Raw genomic sequence first — 27716 nt, forward strand, 5'->3', positions numbered from 1 at the left:
GTATAGAAGAGCTTCAGAAGGTCTTCTATGTATAGAAGAGCTTCGGAGGGTCTTCTATGTATAGCAGAGCTTCAGAATGATTTCTAGCCAAAGAAGATCTTCAAAAGGTCTTCTAGCCATAGAAGAGCTTTAGAAGGTCTTCTAACCACAGAGGAGCTTCTAGCCATAGAAGAGCTCCAGAAGGTCTTCTATGTATAGATGAGATCCAGACGATCTCCTATCTATAGAAGAGCTTCAAAAGTCTTCTATCTATAGAAGAGCTTAGAAAAGTATTCTATCTATAGAAGAGCTTAGAAGGTCCTCTATGTATAGAAGAGTTTTAGATGGTCCTCTATTCATAGAAGAACTTTAGAAGATATTCTATGCATAGAAGAGCTTTAGAGGATCTTCTATAGGAAGTCTTCTGACTATAGAAGAGCTTCAGAAGGTCTTCTATGTATAAAAGAGCTTTAAGCGATCTTCTATCGATAGAAGAGCTTCAGAATGTCATCTATATATAGACGAGTTTTAGAAGGATCTCTATGTATAGAAGAGCTTTCCAAACATCTTCTGGTCATAGAAAAGCTTCGGAATATGGATTCTAAATCAGATGGCCTTCTCAGGATAAGAAGGTTCTAAAATATTAGTTTAAAAAGTTATACAGGAACTTTCATGAGATTTGTAGGCACAAATTAGATTTTGAAGGTCCTTTCACTACAGAAAGACTTCTGAAATGCTTCTAGCTGACATCTCTCCACCAATTGGTGGATCATATTGACCTGACCCCAGTTACACCCAGACGACACTGAACACCAGTCGAAAATGTTTCAATCGAAACATTGAAACTGACATTTATTTTTTCTTTCAAAAATCATTTATCATTCAAACCAATCACAAAAAATCGAATTTATATAACCATGTATTAAATCAAAAGGCTGAATTGAAAACAAAATCTATATTCAAACAGATCGAAAGACCCACACACTCGATGTGCAATTATTCTAGGCTGGCTACCTTGGGCTAATTAAACAAAAATTTAATGAAAACAAAAAATACAGACTTCACATGCGATCTCAAATCGCACAGAGAGTGAGTGAGAGAGAGAGAGAGGGGAGGAGAGAAGCGAAACGACGTCATCCCTCAATCCCCAATTGAATTAAATTCCGGCGACGAACGATTTAGTTCGTATTAACAATATTTTTTAGCTAAACAAAACAACTATTTTTTTTTTTGAATATTAATTCTAGTCAGAAGATTAGTAGAGACCACCTCTCCACCCCGCCCCCTTCACAAATTATTAATTCCATCTTCCCCTCTTTTTTTCGTTTACAATTGTATTTTGTTGTCCATGTCGTGGCCTAGCTTCCCCGCGTAATTATAGTCTATTCGTAAGGTAATCGACTTAGTAGCGATTATTTAGGTGTGATAAAACACAGCGAATTACTATTAGCCAGTCAGTCATTCAGCCAGCCAGCCAGCATTGCCATTTCATACGTCATCCGAAAGGTTATGATAATATCTTAAGCTGGGGCGTTTTAATTGCTGGCTAACTAGCTAGTTAGATAATTCGCTAACTTGAAATCCAGCGATATTTCTGTGTTGAAATTCTTGGGTAGATGAGAGATTGTAGGGATAAAGGGGGTCGGCATAATATAAGGATATTAGAGGGATATAGAGGGAGGATTTTTAGAGATCTTTTGTTAACATATTTGGATTTGAGGATATTTATATACCCTCTGCCATATGGCTAGAAATACGGCCAAAATATGCCTCATCGAAATAAAGGTTTAGGCCCTAGGTCTCTTTAGACAAAATCCATTTCTGGATATTTGGAGTCGTAAAAATAGACGAATATTTTTGTCGGAAATTTTTATATCTCAAGCGAGCTACAAAAGGTCTTCTAGCCACAGAAGAGCTTCAGAAGGTCTTCTATGCATAGAAGAGCTTCAGAAGGTCTTCTAGCCACAGAAGAACTTCAGAAGGTCTTCTATGCATAGAAGAGCTTCAGCAGTCTTCTAGCCACAGAAGAACTTCAGAAGGTCTTTTAGCCACAGAAGAGCTTCAGAAGGTCTTCTAGCTACAGAAGAGTTTCAGAAGGTCTTCTAGCCATTGAAGAGATTCAGAGTCTGTTTTCAAATTCTTTGGTAGATGAGAGATTTTGGGGATAAAAAGTGGGTCACCATCTTATTAGAGGGGTTCTATTGGTAGGAGGATTTTTAGAGATCTTTTGTTAACGTATAGAGAATATTTGGGCATTTTTATATCCTCAGCCATATGGCTAGAAATACGGCAAAAACATGCCTAATCGAAATTAAGGCTTAGGTACTAGGTTTCTTTAGACGAAATCCATTTCTGGATATTTGGAGTCGTAAAAAAAGACGAATATTTTTGTCGAACAATTTTAAATCTCAAGCGTGTCAAGGAAGGGGACTTGTTGGTCCTTCGGGGTTATGATCTACAAACGAGTTCTAAAAAGTCCACTCAGAATTTTCCATAACCCAGACAGGCTATTTTACAGTGAAATTACATTGGGAATTGGGAACAAAGTGCTTAATTTTCAGCAAGGTTTTTTATTGGCAAAAATTAGAGACATTTTTTCATGGTAAATATTGAATATACTTATTTCTATTGTTCGGAGACTCACAATAAAATTTGATCTAGAATATATCTCCCTTTGACACATTCCCCAAGAAATGAGGTCTAGAGGGAGATTTTGACTCGAAATGGATAGGTGTGAAAAAGAGTGAAAAATCAAATGCCTTATTTCCACTTTTAGTGCATAACTTTTGAATGTAATTTTCGGAAAAACTATAGTAGCTAGATATATGGCGTATTCTGAGATTTGTAGTGAAATTTTGTGAAGAATATTTCTTCTCTTGACACCTTTTGCCTTAAACGAAATTTTATGTTACTTCTAGGCGTTGACTCGAAAAAAGTCCCAGAAAAAAATTGAGCAAAAATTAAAAATATTTTCGTTTTTTTCTGGCAACATTGATGCCAATTTTTTCTTGGTATATAATGGAAATAGAGATTTATTTTATTTGGAGACTCATAATGAAATTCGGCCTGGAATATTTCTTCCTTTAACCCTACCCCCAAAAAATCAAGTATTAAGGGAGATTTTGACTCCAAAATGATACGTGTTAAATAAACAGTAAAAAAATCAAATGCCTTATTTCCACTTTTAGTGCATGATATTTGCATGTAATTTTCGGAAAAACTATTGTAGCTAGATATATGGTTTATTCTGAGATTTATAGTGAAATTTTGTGAAGTATATTTCTTTTCCGGACACCTTTTGCCTTAAACGAAATTTTATGTTACATTTAGGCGTTGACTCGAAAAAAGTCCCAGAAAAAAATTGAGCAAAAATTAAAAATATTTTCGTTTTTTTGTGGCAACAGTGATACCAATTTTTTCTTGGTATATAAAGGAAATAGAGATTTCTTTTATTTGGAGACTCATAATGAAATTTGGTCTAGAATATTCCTTCCTTTAACACTTCCCCCAAAAAATCAAGTATTAAGGGAGATTTTGACTCGAAATGGATAGGTGTTAAATAAAGAGTAAAAAATCAAATGCCTTATTTCCACTTTTAGTGCATAACTTTTGAATTTAATTTTCGGAAAAACTATAGTAGCTAGATATATGGTTTATTCTGAGATTTATAGTGAAATTTTGCGACGAATATTTCTTCTCCTGACACCTTATGCCTTAAACGAAATTTTATGTTACTTCTAGGCGTTGATTCGAAAAAAGTCCCGGGAAAAAGTGAGCAAAAAATAAAAATATTTTCGTTTTTTTTTGGCAACATTGATACCAATTTTTTACTTCGTATATGATGGACAGGGAGATTTCTTTTATTTGGAGACTAATAATGAAATTCGGCATGGAATATTTCTTCCTTTAACCCTCCCCCAAAAAATCAAGTATTAAGGGAGATTTTGACTCGAAATGGATACGTGTTAAATAAACAGTAAAAAATCAAACGCTCTATTTCCACTTTTAGTGCATAACTTTTGAATGTAATTTTCGGAAAAACTATAGTAGCTAGAAATATGGTTTATTCTGAGATTTATAGTGAAATTTTGTGACGAATATTTCTTCTCATGACACCTTTCGCCTTAAACGAAATTTTATGTTACTTCTAGGCATTGATTCGAAAAAAGTCCCTGGAAAAATTGAGCAAAAATATAAATATTTTCGTTTTTTTCTGGCAACATTGATACCAATTTGGAGTTCGTAATAGATACTCCAACCTAGGACAGAAAATTGTCTGTGAAGGTCCACGTCTTCGATATTCGGTACTTTGATGATTTTAGCGACATTATTTATCGAAATTATTTCAAATTTTGTATCTGAAGTTCGTAATTGATGCTACAGCCTATGACTGAAAATTGTTTGTGCAGGTCCACGTCTTGGTATAGCCCTCATATAGTGGTACTTCCTGATATTCGGTACTTTGATGATTTTAGCGACATTATTCATCGGAATTGTTTCAAATTTTGTATTTGAAGGTTCGTAATTGATGCTACAGCCTATGACTGAAAATTGTCTGTGCACGTTTTGGTGTAGTCCCCATGGCACCTCCCTATATTTGGTATTTAGCCACATTATTCTCCGATTTTTTTTTTAATTTCGCATTTGAATATTGTGCCTATGCAGGTCCACTTCGTCGTATAGACCCTAAAATAACGGCTACATTCGGTATTTTTAAGTTTTTAATAGAATTTTTAACGGATTTTATTTTTTTTTTTTTTTTTTTTTGAAAATTGCCAAATTTTCTCCAATTGGTGTACAGCTTTTTTACTTCTTTTTTGTTCATCACTGAACTTTGATTTATTATTTTTTTTTTGTAGTTTTCTTCCTCCTTCCCATTTTCTTAGTTGAGTCACTCACTTTGCCATTGAATTGCTAGGCCTATCCAAATAAAAGGGGTGTGGCCAATTGGCTAATACTGAAAAAAAAGAAAACAAAATCGTTGCTTGGGGTATTGTTTCAAGTTATTAACAAATCTGGTGGATTGTTACAAGTTATTAACAAATCAAAAATGTTTAAAAACAGGCCTATTAAAATATTCTCATTAATGTAGTTTTTTATAATCATAGGCCACAATTTTTGAGATAATATAATTTTTTATCGAAACGAAAGCAGATAGGTAGGTATGCATGAAATTTGGTTTTGATGATAAATAATTACCCAGCTATTTTGAAATTGGGAATATCGACGGCGCGCTGCTGCTACATATTTCTTTCTGTCAAAAACGGGCATTAGGCTTATAAGTTATTTTTATTTGTTTGTTTGTTTGTCCATTTTATTTTTGTGGATGGGTACTTCCCCTTTTGAAAACAAGCCCTCAAAAAATAGCTTTGAAAAAAAAAAACACAAACTTCAAAAAAAATAAAACGTAAACAACTTTGTCATAAAAATTGTTGTTACGTGTCGTTGATTTTTTTATGTTTTACCTGTTTTTGTTGTTGTTTTGTAAAAAAAAAACACAGAAAAAAATCGAGGTCATTGTACCTGCTGCTGTTCCCGTGGTTCGAACGGCCATCATCAACATAACACGGCCTGCCTAATGTGTGAATACCACACGCGAAAGACGGGCCCTCCGAAACACACACAAAACAAAACAGATTCGAAACAAACAACCCAATTTCAAACATCGCATTCAAACAAAATCTATTCAATTAAATCTTTCAAAGCTCTTGTCTTTTTTCAATGTTTTCAATGTTACAACTTTATGTTGACGGTAGGGAGAAAGGGATGGGGACGACAAAGCCACGCTATGTGAAATCCCGGCAGAACGCCAGAATGTCAAATACCATGCCGTACCATGCCATTATGTTTGTTAATTTTCGTTAAACACCAAGTTGGAGAAGGGGGGCCAAGGGGGGTGGCAAACAATTTCATTTTTATGTTTGGACATTTTAATGGGGGTTTCATTGCGGTAGAATCAAATTATGCGCCTTGAGGGGTAAGAGATTTATTTCAGCAAGTAAAAAAAAACCAATAAGTTCGGCTGTCCTGAACTTTGAGTACCCTTCACCATTTGGAAAGAAATTGGAAATTTTCAAGAAAAAAAAAAAAATCCGAAAAAAATCCTTTTGAAAATCTTAAAAAAATCGAATGTAGCCGTTTATAGTGGGGTCTTAAGGAAAATGTGGATGTGCATCATAAGCCATTACAATATTCAAATACGAAACTAAAAAAAAATCATCAAAATACCGAATATAGGGAGGTACCGTTATATCGGGGTTATACGAAGACCTGACAATTTTCTGTCAGGGGCTGTAGTACCGAGAATTATATTTTTGACCCTGGAGGGGTATGAGATCCATTTAACAAATAAAAATGCAGTAATACCATCCACGATTTGGAAAGAATTCGGAAATTTTCAAAAAAAAAAAAAAAATCCGTAAAAAATTCTTTTAAAATCTTAAAAATGTCGAATATAGTCGGTCTATACGAAAATGTGGATCCGCATAATAAGCCAAAACATTCATATTCAAATACGAAACTTGAAAAAAATCCGGTGAATAATGTATCTAAAATTATCACAATACCGAATATAGGGAAGTACCGTTATATCGGGGCTATACGAAGACCTGGACCTGCACAGACAATTTTCTGTCAGGGGCTGTAGTACCTATTGGGAACTTAAAATACGAAATTTCAAACAATTTCGGTAAATATTGCACCTCGTCAAAATACCGAATAGAGGGAGGTGCTGATATATGGGGCCTATACGAAGATTTGGATCTGCATGCGCAATTTTCTGTCATAAGCAGTAGTACCCATTACGAACTCTAAATATGAAATTTGAAACAACTCCGGGGAATAATATTGTAAAAATCATCAAAATACCGAATATCGGGGAGAGGAGGCTATACGGAAACTTGGGAAACTGCATACGTAATGGGCTGTAGTTCCCATTACGAACTCTAAATGCAAAATTTGAAACAACTCTTGTCAAAAATGTTGCCAAAATCGTCAAAATACCGAATATCGGGGGTACCATTAAAAGGGGGCTATACGATATCGTGGGCCTATATAAATAATTCTCTTCCAGGGGGTGAAGTACTCAGAAGGAATTCCTTGCGTGGATTTTCAGACTGTTGAAAAATATGCCTTAAATCATGAAAATACCGAATATCGTAGGGGTACAGTAATATGGGGGATACGATACGATATCGTGGACCTATGTAGACAATTCTCTTCCAGGGGTTGAAGTACTCAGAAGTAACTCCTTGAGTGGATTTTCAGACAATTGCATTGAAAAATTTGACTAAAATCATCAAAATACTGAATATCGGGAGTTACCGTTTCATTGAGGTAGAATCAAATTATGCGCCTTGAGGGGTAAGAGATTTATTTCAACAAGTAAAAAACCAGTAAATTCCGCCGTCCTGAACTTTGAATACCCTCCATGATTTGAAACAAATTTGAAAAATTTTCAAAAAAAAAAAAAAACGTAAAAAAATCCTTGTGAAAGTCTTAAAAATATCGAGTATAGCCGTTTATACCGTGGTCTGTACGAAAATGAGGATCCGCATAATAAGCCAAAACAACATTCAAATACGAAACTTGAAAAGAAAATCATCAAAATACCAAATATAGGGAGGTACCGTTATATCGGGGCTATACGAAGACCTGGATCTGCGTAGACAATTTTCTGTCAGGGGCTGTGGTACCGAGAATTATATTTTTGACCCTGGAGGGGTATGAGATCCATTTAACAATTAAAAAAACAGTAAGCCGGCCGAATTTTGAATACCATCCACGATTTGGAAATAATTTGGAAATTTTCAAAAAAAAAAAAATCCGGAAAAAATACCAAATATAGGGAGGTACCGTTATATCGGGGCTATACGAAGACTTGGACCTGCGTAGACAATTTTCTGTCAGGGGCTGTAGTACCGAGACTTATATTTTTGACCCTGGAGGGGTAAGAGATCTATTTAACAATTAAAAAAGCAGTAAGCCGGCCAAACTTTGAATACCATCCAGGATTTGGAAAGAATTTGGAAATTTTGAAAACAAAAAATATCGAATATAGCCGTTTATACCGGGGTCTATACGAAAATGTGGATCCGCATAATAAGCCAAAACAATATTCAAATACGAAACTTGAAAAAAAAATCCGGTGAATAATGTAGCTAAAATCATCAAAATACCGAAGATAGGGTGGAACCGTTATATCGGGACTATTCGAAGACCTGTACCTGCGTAGACAATTTTCTGTCAGGGGCTGTAGTACCTATTGGGAACTTCAAATACGAAATTTCAAACAATTTCGGTGAATATTGCACCACAAATCGTCAAAATACCGAATAGAGGGAGGTGTTGATATATGGGGCCTATACGAAGACCTGAACCTGCATGCGCAATTTTTTGTTATAGACTGTAGTTCCCATTGCGAACTCTAAATACGAAATTTGACAACAACTCCGGGGAATAATATTGCTAAAATTATCAAAATACCGAATATCGGGATGTACCGTTATATGGAAGCTATACGAAAACTTGGGCCTGCATACGTATTTTTTTGTCCTAAATACGAAATTTGACACCACTCCGGTCAAAAATGTTGCCAAAATCATCAAAATACCGAATATCGGGGAGAGGAGGCTATACGAAAACGTGGACCTGCATACGCAATTTTCTGTCATAGGCTGTAGTTCCCATTACGAACTCTAAATGCAAAATTTGAAACAAATCTTGTCAAAAATGTTGCCGAAATCGTCAAAATACCGAATATCTGGGGTACTATTAAAAGGGGGGCTCTACGATATCGTGGGCCTATATAAATAATTCTCTTCCAGGGGGAAGAAGCAACTCCTTGAGTGAATTTTCAGACGATTTCATTGAAAAATATGTCTAAAATCATGAAAATACCGAATATCGTAGGGATGCAGTAATATGGGGGATACGATACGATATCGTGGACCTATATAGACAATTCTCTTCGAGGGGGTGAAGTACTCAGAAGCAACTCCTTGAGTGGATTTTCAGACAATTGCATTGGAAATTTTGGCTAAAATCATCAAAATACCGAATATCAGGAGTCAACGTTATATGGGGGATATACGTTATCGGGGGCCTATAAAGACATTTCTCTTTTTCAGGGGATGAAGTACTGAGAAGGATCTCCTTGGGTGGATTTTCAGACGATTTCAATGAAAACTAAGGCTAAAATCATGAAAATACTGAATATCGGAGGATAGAGTAATGTGTGGGGGTTATACGATATTGTGGACCGATATAGCCCAACTTCGAACTTGACCTGCCTGAAGACAAAATACTGATCTTTGCAAAATTTTAGCTTCCCATCCTTATTTGTTTCGACTCTAACGTGATTACAAAACAGACGGGCGGACAGACGAACAGGGCTTAATTGTCTTAGAATTTTACGCTGATCAAGAATATATATCATTTCGATGATTTACAAACGGAATGACGAACTTAATATACCCTCCATTCTATGTATGGTGGAGGGTATACAAATAATGATTTAAATTTCTAACAAAAATTTCAATTTTTTTAAAAATCTCAGGGTTTGGAAAACAGTTTTTGTTTAAGAATAATCCAAATTTTTGGATACCGCCACAACCTTCTTTCTTTTGTCTATAAAAAAACCGAACGATTTTTTAAAACTACTTATTTTCCTAACTCCGCTTAAATTGTCAAAGCGAACCCAAACTCCTCCCCCATTTGCCAAGCCCCCGTTGTACTCCAATCTCGGCCCTCATTGGTCCAACTGTGACACATCACCCAACCAATCCAGCAAGCAACAAACTAACCAACCAAACCCCCTAAAAAAAACGTCAAATTATTTCTAATAAAATCCAATGAATACAATTTATGAACCAAGCACAAAAAAACATTTAAGCCCCTCGTGCGAAACATAGGAAGTAGTTTAATTTTTAATTTTTTTTTCTGTACCCAAATTGTCAAAAAGATACTCACACACAATTTAACACATACTCCGAAAAATACACAATTTTTAATGAAATTAAATGAAAATGTTTATTTTGAGAAAAGCAAAAAAAAAAAAGAGATCACATCCACAAAAGTGTTTGAGGAAGAGAGTCACAAGGCCACTGTGTGATGCTCCATACATTACCAAAAAATTATGCTCTCACAATTACTGTTTTTTTTTTACTCTTAAAAAGTGCGTAACTCAGTAACTTTTGCTGTTCAAATGTTTCCCCCCTCCATTCTCATGGATGGGAGCATGAAGAGATGAAAACTGACTTGCTAATTATCAAAAATATGGGTCTCTTTCTCTTCTATTTGTTCTCTAATTAGCAGTGGAAAACAATGTTGCCAGAAATCATTGAAAACATTTGAAGTTGGTATATCAAAATCGAGGAAAAAATCTTAAATTTTCAATAATTTTAAATCATTTTTTTAAAACATTATACGGACATATTTGTATGTCTTATGGTATTGGGTTTTGATGCAAGCTTCTTGATCAAAGTACTAAGAATTTGTTTTATAATTGTAAAGTATAACAAGTAAAAAAACTGTAAGTTCGACCGGTCCGAACTTTTAATACCCTCCACCATTTGGTACAAATTTGACAATTTCCAAAAAAAAAAAAAAAAAAAAAAAATAAAATCCGTTAAAAATTCTGTTAAAACATTAAAAATACCGAATGCCTATACGACGACGTGGACCTGCATAGGCGACTTTTGTCATAAGTTATCACAATATTTAAATGCGAAACTTGAAGAAAAATTTGTTTGTAATGTAGCTTAAATCATCAAAATACTGAATATAGGGGGTACCGTTATATGGGGGCTATACGAAGACGTGAACCTGCACAGACAATTTTCTGGCATGGGCCTAAGTATCCATTACGAACTTCACATGCGAAATTTGAAACAATCCCGGTAAATAATGTCGCTAAAATCATCAAAATACCGAATATCGGGGGGTACGGTATATGGGGGCTATACGAAGACGTAGACCTACATGGCCCATTTTCTGTTTTATGCTGCAGTATCTATTACGAACTTCAAATACCATATTTGAAACGATTCCGGTAAACAATGTCGCTAAAATCATCAAAATACCGAATATCGGGGGGTACGGTATATGGGGCCTATACGAAGACGTAGACCTACATGGTCCATTTTCTGTTTTATGCTGCAGTATCTATTACGAACTTCAAATACCAAATTTGGAATGATTCCGTTAAATAATGTCGCTAAAATCATAAAATCGGGGGGTACCGTTATATGGGGTCTATATGAAAACGTGGACCTACATGGCTCATTTTCTGACTTAGGACGTAGTATCCATTACGAACTTCAAATCCCAAATTTGAAACGATTTCAGTGAAAAATGTCGCTAAAATCATCGAAATACCGAATATCGGGAGGTACCGTTATATGGGGGCTATACAAATACGTGGACCTGCACAGACAATTTTCTGTCATAGGCGGTAGTACCCATTACGAACTTCAAATGCCAAATTTGAAACGATTTCGGTAAATAATGTCGCTAAAATCATCAACATACCGAATATCAGGAGGTACCGTTATATGGGGGTTATATGATAACTTGGATCTACATGGCCCATTTACGAACTTAACTTGGATATTCCAACAGGACTCAGCACCATCGCACTCAGCACGCACCTCCCAAGAATGGTTACAAAATGAGGTCCTCGCTTCACTTCCAGCGCACAATGGCCACCAAAATCTCCGGATACCAATCCGTTTGACTATTGTGTCTGGAGTATTTAGGAAGCAAGGTTGCCACTAACGAATACCAAAGTGTCGATCACTTCAAGCAAACGCCTCTCCGGGAATGGGCCAAAATGCCACAGAGCAACATTCGGGTAGCGTGAGACGATTTCATTGGCCTTTTGAAGGCCATAATTCGTGCCAAAGGTGACCAATTCGAACAAATCTTAAATTATTCTAAAATTTGATGCTATTTCCGAATTTTTTTTCTTTCATTCAATAACATTTAAAAAATGTAAAAATTATGGCCTTTGACTTTTGTTGTTGCGGTTTATCTCACCCTAAGAAGCCAATCTATTTGTATTTTTAGCGATTCTATTCCTATTGATAGTGATTTTTTGATTAACCGATAATATCAGAAATATCCATTATGGTGACAGTGGCGTCACTTTCAGTTCAGAGGATGCTCTTTTTCCATTCATTGAAATATCAGTTTACAGACATTTTACGTACAATTTAGCGAAAATGTACTGCGGTAAAAATTAAAAAAAAATGCAAAAATAAAATAATTTTAATTATAATTATTATTTTATTATTTATTATAATAAGTCAGGCGTTTTCTAACGGGTTTCTTTCACAAATAAAATACTATCATTATAATAACAATAATAATTATAATAATAACAATAATTAGACATTAATCTTTAATAGAAAATATAAATTAATCGTCATTCTTTTTTTTTGTATATTTTTACACAATTCACAATTGAAAAATATTAGCATATTCATGGGGTTAATAACCTTTATTTGCCTATCTACCACCTGTGTCTTCTTATCTGTCCACACTGACCTTACACCCTTTGTGGTTAAAAATCGTCAAAATCGTAAATAAACGCAAAGTTGAGCAACACTCACTGTGTTAGCACATGGCCTAAACTCTCTAGTTTACTGAGAGAGAGAGAGAGAGAGATGAAGCACCAACTCCATAGTTCTCTGTTTTTGTTTTGATGGGGAGGGAGTGCTTTAGCAAAATATAATCAATTGGGGAATTTCTTGCAGTATCTGTTTAATATCAAGAAAAAGGGGTAAAACAAATCAAGATAAAATAACACCACGAAGAATGCGGGTGTCACTTGTCATCTGACCACACAGGTGGCACAGGTGGCGGTATCTTTATCAAAAATATTGATGGAATGAATTCACTTCAATTTCAACTAAATTTCAATTGAGAGAGAGAGAGAGAGAGCCAATTGAATTGTCTCTTCCACTTTTGTTACTCTCTCAAATGGTTGGCAACACTTGGCCAACCATGAGTGCTTGGGCTTGTGTTGGTTTTGTGTTTTTGCTTTTGCTTTTTCGCCATGTAGTGTGGCTGAAGTTTGCTTTATCTTTGTCGCGTAGCGAGCTGATATTTTTGTTTCGAAATGTTTGCTCTGCTGGAAAACTGTGGTGTTGTCCTTTTTCATTCGGCTAAACGATCGTGAATTTTTTCTACGCAGCAAAGTAAATTCGATGGCTGGCTGGCAGTTTGGAGTCCGTATTTATTTTTTGTATTATGGCCAAAAGAAACAACAACAACTAGAATATAATGGCCAAAATGGTATTAACAAAACATGTAGGTATTGCTGTTAATGTTAACGTTGTCGTGATAGACATTGTGAAATTTTGCTCTAGTTATTGTTTTCTGGTTGTTGTTGTTGCTTGATTCGGCTATTGGTATGCGGCAGGGATTTTTTTGTAAATTTTCTTTTTCCTCTGCCGACGAAGTTAGTCATATGACTGTCGTTCTTAAATTTTGTAGCTTCACTGGTCAAAAAGCCAGTATTCTACCGTTTGTCCTACATAAAAGACAAGTAACTGGAAACACACATTTTTCTTTTTGGGAAGCGACTCAAGGTCTTCCTCAGCATTCTGACATTCATAGTGGGGTAAGTTTTCTCAACATTTAAAAAGCAAAGTGGTCTGGAAGAGAAAATTCATTGACACTCCAGGAAAAGCTGTGAAAATACAACACAAATATCTTTCGCTTAGCGAAACTGTTTGAATAAAAGTTTAAAAAGAAAGCTCCTGAAAGAGATAACAAACCAAAAACCCGAGTTTCGTTAGGTTTTCTTGATAGGCAAGTATTTGCCAAATAAGAGAGAGTGCACCCACCATCGACATGTTCGAAGTGATTGGCTGTCAGACCGGAAAGCAAAGTTTATCCCAACCCAAATGTTTCACTGATTAGAAAATTTTTGGAGGAATGATTTTTTGATGATATCCCAAAAGACACCAACATTTTTATACCCTCAGCCATAAGGTCAAAACGATCCTCATGAAAAAAAAAAAAAAACAATTTTGACCTGTGGTCCAAAAGATACCAAAACTTTTTATACCCTCAGCCAAAAGCTAAAAATGATCCTCATCAAAAAAAAAAAAAAAAAAAGTTGTAGACCCTTGGTCTCTTTGGCCGAAATTCATTTCAGAACATTTGTAGTCGAACTAGAGGTGTCCGTCTGTATGTGTGGCTGGTTGGTGCACAAGATAACTCTTGAAAGAAGTATACGATCTGTTCCAAACTTGGTACCTCTTAATATTATTATCAAAGTTCCATCGAGTTCGGAGATGAACAATATCGGCCCTCTCCTTCTGGTACCTCCCCCACGAAGGGATTAATATTTTGAATAAGCAAAAACGCTCATAAAAAAGCGATATAAGCATCCGATTATTTTCAAGCTCGACACATCACAATATTTTTATGAACACAAGATCAGGCGTGAAGATGGTAAATGCCGGTCCACTCCTTCTGGTACCTCCCTCACAAAGGGATTAATATTTTGAATAAGCAAAAACGCTCATAAAATCCGAAATAAGCACCCGATTCTTTTCAAATTCCACACATCACAATATTTCCTCTTACACATGATCTGTTGTGAAGATGGTTGATATCGGCCCACTCCTTTTGGTAGCTCCCCCACAAAGGGTTTAAAATTTTGAATAACCAAAACGCTCATAAAAAGCGAAATAAGCATCCGATTATTTTCAAACTCGACACAGCGCAATATTTTTATGAACACAAAATCAGGTGTGGGTATGGCAGATAGCGGCCCACTCCTTCTGGTACCTCCCCCACAACGGATCTACATTTTCAAATCCTTTCTGAATCCTTTCAAATTCGGCACATCCTAATATTTCGTTCAAAACAAGATCTGGTGTGAAGATGGGATCTACGGGATCACTCCTTCTGGTACCTCCCCCGCAAAGAGGTCAAAATTTGGAATAAATATATCTCACATAAAATCCGAAATAATCATCCGATTATTTCCGAATTTCACACATCTCAATATTTCTTCTAACACATGATCTGGTGTGAAGAAATAATATATAGGGCAACTCCTTCGGGTACCTCCCCCACAAAGAGGTCAAAATTTTGAATAACCACGAAGCTCATAAAACGCGAAATAAGCATTCGATGCCTTTCAAATTCGGTACATCCTAATATTTCGTTTAAAGCTAGATCTGGTGTAAAGATGGTTGATATCGGCCCACTCCTTCTGGTACCTCCTCCACAAAGGGGTTACAATTTTGAACAGCCAAAAACGCTTACAAAATGCAAAATAAGCTTCCGATTCACACTAAACTTCACACATCCCAATATTTGTACAAACACAATATCTGGTGAGAAGATGGGACATATCGGTACACTACTTCTGGTACCTCCCCCCCCCCCCCCCAACGGGTCAAAATTTTGAATAATTATAATTCTTGTAAAATGCGAAATAAGCCTCCGATTCTCTTCAAATCACACACATTCGAAATATTTTTTCTAACAAACGATCTGGTGTTAAGGTGGTGGATATCGATCCACTCCTGTTGGTACCTCTCCCACAAGGGGTCAAAATTTTCCATAATTATATCTTTTATAACTTGCGAAACAAGTCGACGATGCTTTTCAAACTTGGTGTACAGGGTTGTCCGTATTTGACGGACCCATCTGGCAACGCCATAACTTTTGACGGAGATGTCACATCGCTTAATGACACACCGCGTTTGAAGCGTCTGTCCAAGCAGATTTTTACCATGAACCAATACACGCCACGCGAGCGCTCTGAAATAGTTGAAATTTACATTCAACAGAAGAAGTCAATTGTGAAAACTCGGCGTGCTTTTAAAACATTAAAAAATCTGAGAAGTTCGCCTTCTAAGAACACCAATAAGCGTTTATACGAAAAATTTTCGACTGGTAAGGCTCTTTCCAATCCGAAGAGGCCATATAAAAGTCGACCAAGGCTATCGGCCGAGAATATCGCTGCCGTACGAGCCAGTGTTGAGAGGTCCCCAAGAACATCCCAAAAACGCCGTTCTCAGCAGTTGGGCATGGCTCGGTCCACTTTACAACGGATTATTCGCATTGATTTGCATTTGTTCTCGTACAAAATTCAATTGACGCAAAGAATGTTGCCTGCGGACAAGCCTCGTCGATTGGAATGGGCTCAAAGAGTCACATGGGTCCGTCAATCAGAGATCTGATGTGAGTATGGAATTTATCGGCACATTCCACCTTTTTTTTCTAAGAATCGACAATTTTATAATTTTAACTCAATGCACACCATAATCTTCCAAAGGAGATAAATATTTATCTCCAATTGAGGTTCTTTTGACCTACCATTATTGACATATAATCTTCCTATGATTAATCTATAAATCTCCCCTTGCGGATCCATCGTTCTTCCCTTGACTTGATGTGGCATATATGATCAATTCATTTGCCAAAAGTTCATTAAACTCCCCTGCTGCGATCACAGATAACGGTGGGAAAACTATGGCACGTGCAGCCTTGTTCTGAACACATTTTAAATAGAATTCATAAATGTCGACAATTTGATGACTATTTTATTTTCTATTTCTAAGACGCAAACACCCACCCGAAGTTCTGTTCTGTTCCGTTCTGTTTTGGAGGTAGTGACCTTCTTTACAAAATGAGGTCGCACGCGCCGTCTTCTTTGCAACAAAATATTTACATGGATATTCCGTGTAATCGCTTGGCAGACACCTCAGATGGATAATGCCATGATGAAAAAAAAAAAAAAAACAACCAATCCGATGGCATCTGTGTTTTTTTTTTTCGTGGGTGCCTATCGCGGGGAGTGCCTAGAGGCAGACAGACGAAGAAAATATCAGCAAACTTATGTTTGTCCACAAGGAAATGGTTGGAGGTGTTTTTTGAAATTAACAATCCGAAATATTTTGATCTGATTTGTTAGTTTACATCTCCCATATTTATGTCCCCAAATCTTGATGTGTAGTTATAATTGGGGGGGGGGGGGAGTGGATCATCATTCTCCATCAAGGGGTGAAAATATTTTGCATTTTTTTTTTTTAAATTTATGTTTAGCTTGTTAACATAATTTCTGGTTTTTCTCTCCTGCCAAAAAGAAATCACCTGCAAAACTTATCTATTTTGTTTTTCTCTTTGATTTGTTTGATATTCTCAACTTGCCCTGCAGTGCGTATTGGTCTGGTCAAAATATTCTAACTTAAGTGCCATATTGGCGCTAAATGTTGAAAATAAATAAGCGAAGCAAAAAAAAAAACGTATTTATTTTTATAACCACTTACCACCAACACTACTTGATGGCAGGTGTTATCAAATATTAGTATTTTAGTTTTGCGCAAAAAAAAAAAAAAACGGAAAAACAAAAACAAAAAACTTAATAATTTACTGGCAAACAAAATAGTGAAATGGGCAAAGTGGGGGAGCAAACAAATGGGGGTTTAAGTTGTGCGGAGAGAAATTCTATAGAAATTCGGGAGAATTTTTTTTGATGATGCAAATATTAATAATAGCCGAAGGTATCTGTGAAAATTAACGGATCTTGGAGATGAATAGATTTTCTACGGCTTATCACAAGATCTTCTATAACATTTCTAAATCATCGAGATCTTCGGGTGGAGATCAGGAGATCTTTGGGTGAAGATCAGAAGATCTTCGAATGAAGATCAGAAGATCTTCGAATGAAGATCAGCCGATCTTTTGGTGAAGATAGGTAGAACTTCTGGTGAAGATCATTAGAAATTCGGGTGAAGATCAGGGGAAGATCAGTAGATCTTTGGTGGAAGATCTGTAAATCTTCGGGTGCAGATCAGTAGATCTTCGGTTGAAGATCTGTAGATCTTCGGGTGAAGATCAGTAGATCTTTGGGTGAAGATCCGTAGATCTTCGTGTGAAGATCAGTAGATCTTCGGGTGAAGATCAGGAGATCTTCGGCTGAAGATCAGGAGATCTTCGGCTGAAGATCAGGAGATCTTCGGTTAAAGATCTGTAGATCTTCGGTTAAAGATCTGTAGATCTTCGGTTAAAGATCTGTAGATCTTCGGCTGAAGATCAGGAGATCTTCGGGTAAAGATCAGTGAATCTTCAATTGAAGATCGGTGATATCTTGGGGTGCAGATCAGTAGATCTTCAGGTGAAGATCAGTAGAACTTCGGGTGAAGATCAGTAGATCTTCGTCTGAAGATCAGTAGATTTTCGCGTGAAGATCAGTGAATCATCAGTTGAAGATCGGTATATCTTGGGGTGCAGATCAGTAAAACTTCGGGTGAAGATCTGTAGATCTTCGGTTGAAGATCAGTAGATCTTCAGGTGAAGATCAGTAGATCTTCAGGTGAAGATCAGTAGATCTTCGGGTGAAGATCAGTAGATATTCGGTTAAAGATCTGTATAGCAGATCTTCGGGTGAAGATCAGTAGATCTTCGGGTGAAGATCTGTAGATTTTCGGTTGAAGATCTGTAGATCTTCGAATGAGGATCGGTGGATCTTCGGTTGAAGATCAATGAATCTTCAATTGAAGATCGGTAAATATTCAAGTGAAGATCAGTAGATCTTCGGGTGAAGATCAGGAGATCTTCGGATGAAGATCAGGAGATCTTCGGATGAAGATCAGTAGATTTTCCGGTGAAGATCAGGAGATCTTCGGGTGAAGATCAGTGAATCTTCAGTTGAAGATCGTTAGATCTTGAGGTGCAGATCAGTAGATTTTCAGGTGAAGATCAGAAGATCTTCGTATAAAGATCAGGAGATCTTCGGGTGAAGATCAGTCAATCTTCAATTGAAGATCGGTATATCTTGGGGTGAAGATCAATAGATCTTCGGGTGAAGATCTGTAGATCTTCGGAAGAAGATCTGTAGATCTTTGGGTGAAGATCTGTAGATCTTCAGTTGAAGATCTGTATATCTTCAGGTGAAGATCAGTAGATCTTCCGTTGAAGATCTGTATATCTTCAGGTGAAGATCTGTAGATTTTCGGTTGAAGATCTGTAGATCTTCGGTTGAAGATCTCTATATCTTCAAGTGAAGATCAGTATATCTTCGAGTGAAGATAAGTAGATCTTCCAGTGAAGATCAGTAGGTCTTCGGATAAAGATTTGTAGATTTTCAGGTGAAGATCAGTAGATCTTCGAACGAACATCTGTAGATCTTTGGGAAGATCGATAGATCTTCAGTTGAAGTTCAGTAGATTCTGGAGTGAAAATCAGCGAAAGATTAATATATCTTTGAGCAGAGATCAGTGGTTTTTTATGTGAAGGTCAATAGGTCTTCGAATGAATATCGGTGGATCTTCAGGGGGAAGTCAATAAATCTTCGACTAGAAGATCAGTCGATCTTCGTGTGAAGATCTTTATCTGAATATTTATGAATGATTTTCACTTGAAGATCTACAGCGAATCTTTGGGTGAAGAGCAATTGAACTTCCTGTAAAGCTCCGACCCGGTGTTCTATAGGACCCTTCCCCCGCAAATTTTGCGAAAGATCCATGAATCTTCTACTGAAGATCCAAAATATTGTACCCCCTAGTAATAAAAAAGTCGCAAGACAATAAATTCGGTCCCTCATAAAATTAGGAGCCAGACAATCGAAATTATGTAGGGAGTGTCGTCTAACCACTGGGAATAAAATTTTCGTTTGACGTCAAACTAAATTTTGTTTTTTGGCATTGGCATACCCCTTTAGGCGATTGCTTCCAGGGAGGGTCTAAATATCTACCAAAAAAAAAAAAGATTTTTTTGTTTATTGTCTGATAAAATAAACTGTGATTGAATTCCAGAGAAAAAATACAAAAAATTTCATGCCTTGTCATTTTGTGGTGGCATAAAAATCAATCTAAATAATTTCAAAATATTTATTATTTGATAAAGATTTTTTATGGACAACAAACAAAAAAATGGTTCATTCTTTTTGGCAAAACAGGGCAATATTTTTCAGCCAAAGGAAGGTCATCATTGAAATTTTGTTTTCAATTTTAATCTGCAATTTAACTTTTTGCAAAAATATTTTAATATCACCATTCTCGTGAGCTCTGTAATTGCCTTCATGGCGTTATGAAAATTAAAAAAAAGGTATTCAAAGTATTCGCATGAAATTAAATATTTATTTAATAATAAGGTCTTAATATAAATATTGAGTTTTCTTATACGACCTGTAGCTCTGGCTCCGTTGCCCATTGTATAGTTTGGAAGTAATAAAATATCAATAAACAAAGATTGCGTTTTTTTTATTTATCTGAAAATATCCGAGTGTGTACATATTTTGTCTGTGTGTGGTGGCAGGAGAAAAAAAATAGGCCAAGATCCCCACTGTGTTTGGTTTAAAAGTTTTGCAAAATATTTTGCAAATACGAGCAGCGTACAAATAAATATTTTTATTATTTTATTTAATTCATTTAAATAATTTATATAAATTTATTTAATTTTTTTTTTTTTTTTTTGTAATCACAAGGTTGCAGGTGAACTGATTTTCCAATTTTGGCCTATCCAAAGGAATTCCCTTCATATATTAATAAATCATCTATCGAACTTCCTTAGGAGATCTGCTGATCTTTCCTTCGGAATATTGCGTTTAAAATGTTTTTAATTGTATAAAATAGTTTGTCCTCTTTGTTATTATTTCTGTGATGTCCTCACTTTAGAAAAATATTGTCAATCCAGAAAACCAACAGCTACAGCGATTCAAAGCAAACTATTCAAATTGAAATTGTCATGCAAAAGTAGCCAAAGCATCGAACAAAAAAAAAAAAAAAAAAAAAAAAAACTTGAGATACAGTAATTGTTTGAGACATAAGAAAGACAACAACAAAAACGTTGTGAATAGATGTCAGGGAACACCTTGACTAGATGAAGTTCAATGAACTCAAATAAAAGACAAAATATTAAAAAAATAAATTAAAAAAAAGACAAAATATTAAAAAATTAAAAAAGAAAACATGAAAGAAAGCTGTAAGTCCGGCCGGGTCGAACTTTTAATACCCTTCACGGTTTGGAACGAATTTGGCAATTTTCAAAAAAAAAAAATCAAATCCGTTAAAAATTCTGCTAAAATCTTAAAAATACCCAATGTAGCCATTACAGGGTGAGATATAAAAAAACTGTAACAAAGTCAAACTCCATAACTTTTACATTTGTTATACCCTCCACCATACTATGGAGACAACAATGTATATATATTCTTGATCAGTGTAATATTCTAAGACGATTTAGCCATGTCCGTCTGTCTGCCTGTCTATCTGTCTGTCTGTTGTAATCCCGCTATCTTTCGAACAAATTGAGATAGAAGGCTAAAATTTTGCACACATGTATAATTTGCCAGTAGGCAGGTTTAGTTCGTAAATGGGCCATGTAGGTCCAAGTTGTCATATAGCCCCCATATAACGGTACCTCCCTCGATATTCGGTATTTTGATGATTTTAGCGACATTATTCACCGGAATCGTTCCAAATTTGGTATTTGAAGTTCGTAATAGATACTGCCACATAAAACATAAAATGGGCTATGTAGGTCCACGTCTTCGTATTGCCCCCATATACCATACCCCCCGATATTCGATATTTTGATGATTTTAGCGAAATTATTTACCGGGATTGTTTCAAATTTCGCATGTAAAGTTCGTAATGGATACTTCAGCCCATGCCAGAAAATTGTCTGTGCAGGTCCACGTCTTCGTATAGCCCCCATATAACGGTACCACCCCCTATATTCGGTATTTTGATTATTTTATCTACATTATAAACAGATTTTTCTTTAAGTTTCGCATTTAAATATTGTAATAACTTATGACAAAAGTTGCCTATGCAGGAACACGTCGTCGTATAGGCGTTCGGTATTTTTAAGATTTTAACAGTTTTTTTTAAAGGTTTTTTTTTGGAAATTGCCAAATTTGTACCGAATGGTGCAAGTTATTAAAAGTTCATCCCGTCCGAACTTACAGCTTTTTTACTTGTTTTAAATTTTATTGAATGAAAGCAGAACCTGTCGGAAATAGCATCAAATTTTCGAATAAGTTTCGATTTGTTTGAATTGGTCACCTTTGGCACGAATTATGGCCTTCAAACGGACAATGAAAACGCCGTCACACGCTGATCGAATGTTGCTCTGCGGTATTTTGGCCCATTGCCGGCGAAGCGCTTGCTTGAGGTGACCGACACTTTGGTATTTTTTAGTGCTAACCTTGCTTTCCAAAATACTCCAGACACAATAGTCCAATGGATTGGTATCCGGAGATTTTGGTGGCCATTGTGCGCTGGAAATGAAGCGAGGAACCTTATTTTGTAACCAATATTGGGCTAAGTGCGATCTAAGTGCAATGGTGCTGAATCCTGTTTTGCGCGCCCAATAATATTCCGCATTTATTCTGATGATATATCGCAATAATATTAGGCATTTATTCTGATGCCACGGTCGATAAAAAAGAGCAGAGAGCAGTCATCGGCTGTTATGGCGGCCCACATCATCACCATGGCCGGCGCCTGAGTTCTGGTGGCCAACCGAAGGCGCACATTTTCAGCTGACCTCTTTGGCAAGCAAACACGATCATTTTGATTCTTTACAAACTGCTGGACAACGAATGTTTTCTCATCGGAGAAAACCAAATTCGGCAGTTTAACACTTTCGCCCAAGCGAAGCAACTCTTTAGCTCATTTCAGTCTATTTTCTTTCTGCTGCGGTTGCGGTGTAAGTTTTTGCACTCTTTGGAATTTCAATAACTTTACCCCGAGCTCATTTTTCAATATTTGCCGAATGGAATATTGCAATATGTTCAGGTCACGAGCCATTTTTCGGCTACTGCGACGCGGGTTTCGATCAAATCGCTTCTTTACTTTTCGAACCATTTCTGCTGATGTTGCTGCTGTTTTCTTCCGTCCACTTCCTTGACTACCAGTATCACGGTAACGAGGGATGGTACGAGACACAAGCGATTTATTTACATTTAAATGCTGAATGATAGCCACTTGTGGTTTTCCAGTCAAATATAAAGAGATCACACTATCACGCTTGAATTCCATCACAAATAACTTTTTTTCTGGAATTATTCTCACCAAAATGCTTTTGTGCGCTTGTAAACAATGTAATGAGCTGCCACTGGAATAATTTGAATAGCTGTCGGACGAGTGGCTTAGAAATGACAGCAGCCTGAAGTTGGTTGCAGTATTTTCATCTTACCCTGCATATTCCATCTTCTTACCAGACCTTGTGTTGATAGAAATTTTGAAATGTGTCGAGTTTGAAAAGAATCGGATGTTGATTTCGAATTTTATGAGAGTTATTGGTATTCCAAACATTTGAACTGTTGTGAGGGAGGTCCCAAAAGGCGTGGACAGATATAGCTCATTTTCGAACTCAATCTAAGTTTGATAATAATATTTTAATGTCCCAGACTCGGACCGAATCGGATCCCCCTTTCAAGAGTTATACTGCGCACCAGCCAACTATATCGGTGGACGGACGACGGACACCTCTATATCGACTCCAAATGTCTTGAAAAGGATAAGGTCCAAAGAGACCTAGATTCTAAAACCCTTATTTCGAGGAGAATATGTCGGCCCTATTAAATCTTATATACCCTATGTGGCCATATGGATGAGGTTGTAAAAAGCTTTAATTTTCAGGCAAAAAAAAAAAAATAAATAAATAAATATGTTTTTTTTTTTTTTTTTTTTTTTTTGAAAATTGTTGCCGAATTGAAAATTTTATTTTTAAATCATTTAAAAAAAATAAAAATTTTAATAATTGCGATCGGAACGGAACAGCTAATGTAATACCCCAATTCAGCAATGAGCTCGTCTAATCACCGAACGAACGTCTTTGTAATTGATGCTGCCTTTGCCTCTGCAGCTGCAGCCACAGCATCATTCGTCTCTTGTTATTGGTACTGCTTGGTTTGGGGTCCATCCGTCCGTCCGCCCGCCCGCCTGTCGGTCCACCAGTCCATCTGTGGGTCCACTCTGCTTTCTGTGATTTTTTTTCTGTGCCAATAACAATGATTGTTTGTCTGTCGGTGTGTGTGCGCTCGTCTTGAATTGCTTGCTTGGGATGGTGACAATTCAACAACAACAACACCACCACCATCAGCAGCCGACAGATCGCTTGGTCGGTCAGCTACATTTTGATCAGCCTACAAGCGAGTGAAGAATATACTCTGATTTTATTTAACCCAATATATAAAAATACTTCAAGCTAAAAAGCAATAAGAGCTAACTAATATTTTTTTTCAAATTTACAAAATTCGATTTTTTTTTTCAAATATTACTCTTCTTCTTTCTTTGAAATGTGCTTTAAATTTTGTTTCTTTTAAATGAATCTTGTATTTTTTATTTTGTTTAAATATTTTTATTTGTTACAACTCATTGTAATTTTAAATAAATTTATTTATTATTGTTGTTGTTGTTATTATTTTTTTTCTTCTCTATTGCACATTCTGTACTGTGATTGTTGTTGTCATGTCCATTGTTAAATAAGTGTCTGATATTGAGGTTGGTCCGCTGGCTGTGCCATAAGAGAGGGCGTTGGACTCTAACTTTATCAGTGCGACGACACACAAACATCCACACACACACATTCAGTGAGTTTTTCCTTGAGGGCAAATTGAAATCATGCGTCGAATAAAATGCACAAACAATAGCAATAACAACAACAACAATAAAAATCATAATAATAGCAACGAGAAGAATAGCTAGCAAGCCAGCTATTCCAAGTACCATCACCAGCATCCAGTCCAGTTACTTCAAATTAAATTGCAATTGAATATGATTTTCTACAACAACACCAGTAATAAAAATCACAACAACACGAACAATAACATTAATAGCTGTTCAACATTGTCAGATAACTTATGATTTTTGTTTTTGTTGTTTCTTCTAGGTATGCGTACCGCAATGTCCACCATGTCAACAATGAACCCGCGTATCCATCGTAAAGGTTTTCGGACGCCCTCCAAAAGGCATCCGGGCAAGGCATTTCCTGGTAAATTGCACTCAATGTCCAGGGTAAGTAGAGTACAATAATTGAGGATTCAAAAAAAAAAAAAATAAATAAATAAAATAAAATTAAAAATAAAATATAAAATAAAAATAAAAAATAAATAAATTAAAAAATAACAAAATTAAAAAATTTAGATAGTTTATTTATCCACAAACGTGGATAAAAAACTAAACACAAAATTTATCCGCAAATGGGGATATTTAATTTATCCACAAATATGGATAATATATTTATCCACAAATGTGGATAATCTATTTACCCACAAATGTGGATAATAAGTTATTCACAACTGTGGATAATTAGTTTATCCACAAATGTGGATAATATATTTATCCACAAGTGTGGATAATATATTTATCCACAAGTGTGGATAATAAGTTATTCACAACTGTGGATAATTTTTTTCACATGGATAAAATAACTTATCCGACAATTTGGATAAAATAACTTATCCGTAAATGTGGATAATATATTTAGCCACATACGCGGATAATTAGTTTATCCATAATCATGGATAATTATTTTATCCATAATCATGGATAATTAATTTATCCACAAGCATAATTAATTTATCCACATTTGTGGATAACTAAAAAAAAATTATCCATACACGTGGATAATTACTTTATCCACCAATGAGGATAATTCATTAATCCACAAATATGGATAAAATAACTTATCCGCAAATGTGGATAGATAATTTATCCACAAATGCAGATAACTTATTTATCCGTAATCGTGCATAATTTATTTATCCACAAATTCGGATAATTTATTTATCCATAAACATGGATAATTATTTTATCCATTTATTTGGATAATTAATTTATCCACAAAGGTGTATAATATAGTTATCCACAAATGTGGATAAATAATTGACCCTTATCAGTGGATAATAAATTTGTCCAAAACCTGGATAAATAATTTATCCATAAAAGCGGATAATTTTTTTTATCCACAAATGCAGATAACTTATTTATCCGTAATCGTGCATAATTTATTTATCCACAAATGCGGATAATTTATTTATCCATAAACATGGATAATTATTTTATCCATTTATTTGGATAATTAATTTATCCACAAATGTTGGCAAAATAATTAAACCTTATCCGTGGATAATAAATTTGTCCAAAATCTGGATAAATAATTTATCCATAAAAGCGGATAATTTATTTATCCACAAATGCAGATAATTAAGTAATAAATAATTTATTCACAAATGGATATGTAATTTATCCACAAACGTGGATAATTACTTGGATAAAATAACATATCCGCAAATGTGGATAATCAATTTATCCACAATCGTGCATGAGTAATTTTTCGAAAAATGTGGAAAATTAATTTATCCACAACCATGAATAATTGATTTATCCACAAATGCGGATAATAAATTTGTCAATAAAAGCGGATAACCTATTTATCCACATTCGCGGATAATTATTTTATACACAATTGTGGATAATTTGTTTATCCACAAATGTGGATAATTTATTTATCCACCAATGTGGATAAAATAACTTATCCGCAAATGAGGATAATCAATTTATCCACAAGTGTGGATAAGTAACTTTTCCAAAAACATGGAAAATTAATTTATCCACAAATGCGGATAATAAATTTGTCTATAAAAGTGGATAACCTATTTATCCACACTCGCGGATAATACACAAAAGTGGATACTTAATTTATCTACAAATGTGGATAATCAATTTATCCACAAATTTGGATAAAATGTCTTATCCACAAATGTGGATAATTAATTTATCCACAAACGTGGATAACTAACTTTTCCACAACTGTGGATAATTTTAACCGCCAATGTGTTTTATCGATTGTGGATAATTTTATCCGCGAAATGTTGGGTTTTATCCAAAAAGATGAAAAATCTTAAATTCCATTTCCTCCTTCTTCTTTTCACCACTTTCAGATTGGTCCCGGCAAACTAGTCCCCGGCAAGCGATTTCCCCCGCGACCACATCCGCCACCCTGTGATAATTCCAATGATAGTGGTTTCGGGTTCGATCAACATGTTGAAATACAACAGCAGCAGTTGCATCAACACCAACATCAGCAGCAGCAACAACAAATGCAAACAAGTAGCCCTAATTCAAGTACAAATTTAAGCAGTAATTTAAGTACCTCTCCCAGCAGCAACAGTCTCCACATACAACAACAACATCAACATCATCATCATTCTCATCACCAGCAGCAGCAGCAGCAACAACAACACCAACAAAATGTCACAACAAATCTCAACAGTAATACATCAGCGTCGTCGTCATCATCATCCTCGTCGTCCTCCTCCTCCTCTTCGTCGTCATCTGTGGCGAATTCTTCGCCCGGAAATTTGCAGCATTCACCGCAAACACAACAGCATCAACATCAATTGATTCGCGCCATACCTGCCTCAAGGTAAGTGATTTAACCCCTCTTACCCACACTCCCAAGGTGTGGAGGGGAAGTGGAGTAATAAAATTACGATTTCAAAATCGAGCGCCACACCAATCATTTATCTGCAAAAATTCACACACAGTTCAGCGCTGCGCCCCACCAGAATCACCAAACACCCATCTACCCAAATCTCTCCAAGCATTTCCTTCATACTTCTCACCCACCTCCTATCCATCCCTCGAACCATCCATCCAATTGATTCTTGGAAATCCATTTGGCAATTTTTTGGCAATTTTTTTAACACTTTGCCCGCCAGCCCGAACGAACCAAACACTAACTTGTTTTATTAT

At 35.8% G+C, this 27716-nt stretch overlaps 1 protein-coding gene across 4 annotated transcripts in view; it reads left to right on the forward strand.

The window, feature by feature from the left end:
- LOC101889490 (nuclear factor of activated T-cells 5) overlaps positions 1–27716 on the forward strand; it is a 194869-nt gene that overhangs the window by 117618 nt on the left and 49535 nt on the right. For 3 of the 4 annotated variants that reach the window (XM_059122067.1, XM_059122066.1, XM_059122069.1), the window contains 2 exons: positions 24850–24974; positions 26903–27387. In XM_059122067.1, coding sequence (XP_058978050.1) covers positions 24850–24974; positions 26903–27387 — 610 coding nt within the window. Of the gene's footprint in view, positions 1–13583; positions 13604–24849; positions 24975–26902; positions 27388–27716 lie in introns of those variants that run through there. The other variant, XM_059122068.1, reaches the window with a different exon arrangement.

The sequence above is a fragment of the Musca domestica genome, unplaced genomic scaffold (genome assembly GCF_030504385.1).
Source record: "Musca domestica strain aabys unplaced genomic scaffold, Musca_domestica.polishedcontigs.V.1.1 2, whole genome shotgun sequence".
In the NCBI taxonomy this organism is placed as follows: Eukaryota; Metazoa; Arthropoda; class Insecta; order Diptera; family Muscidae; genus Musca; species Musca domestica.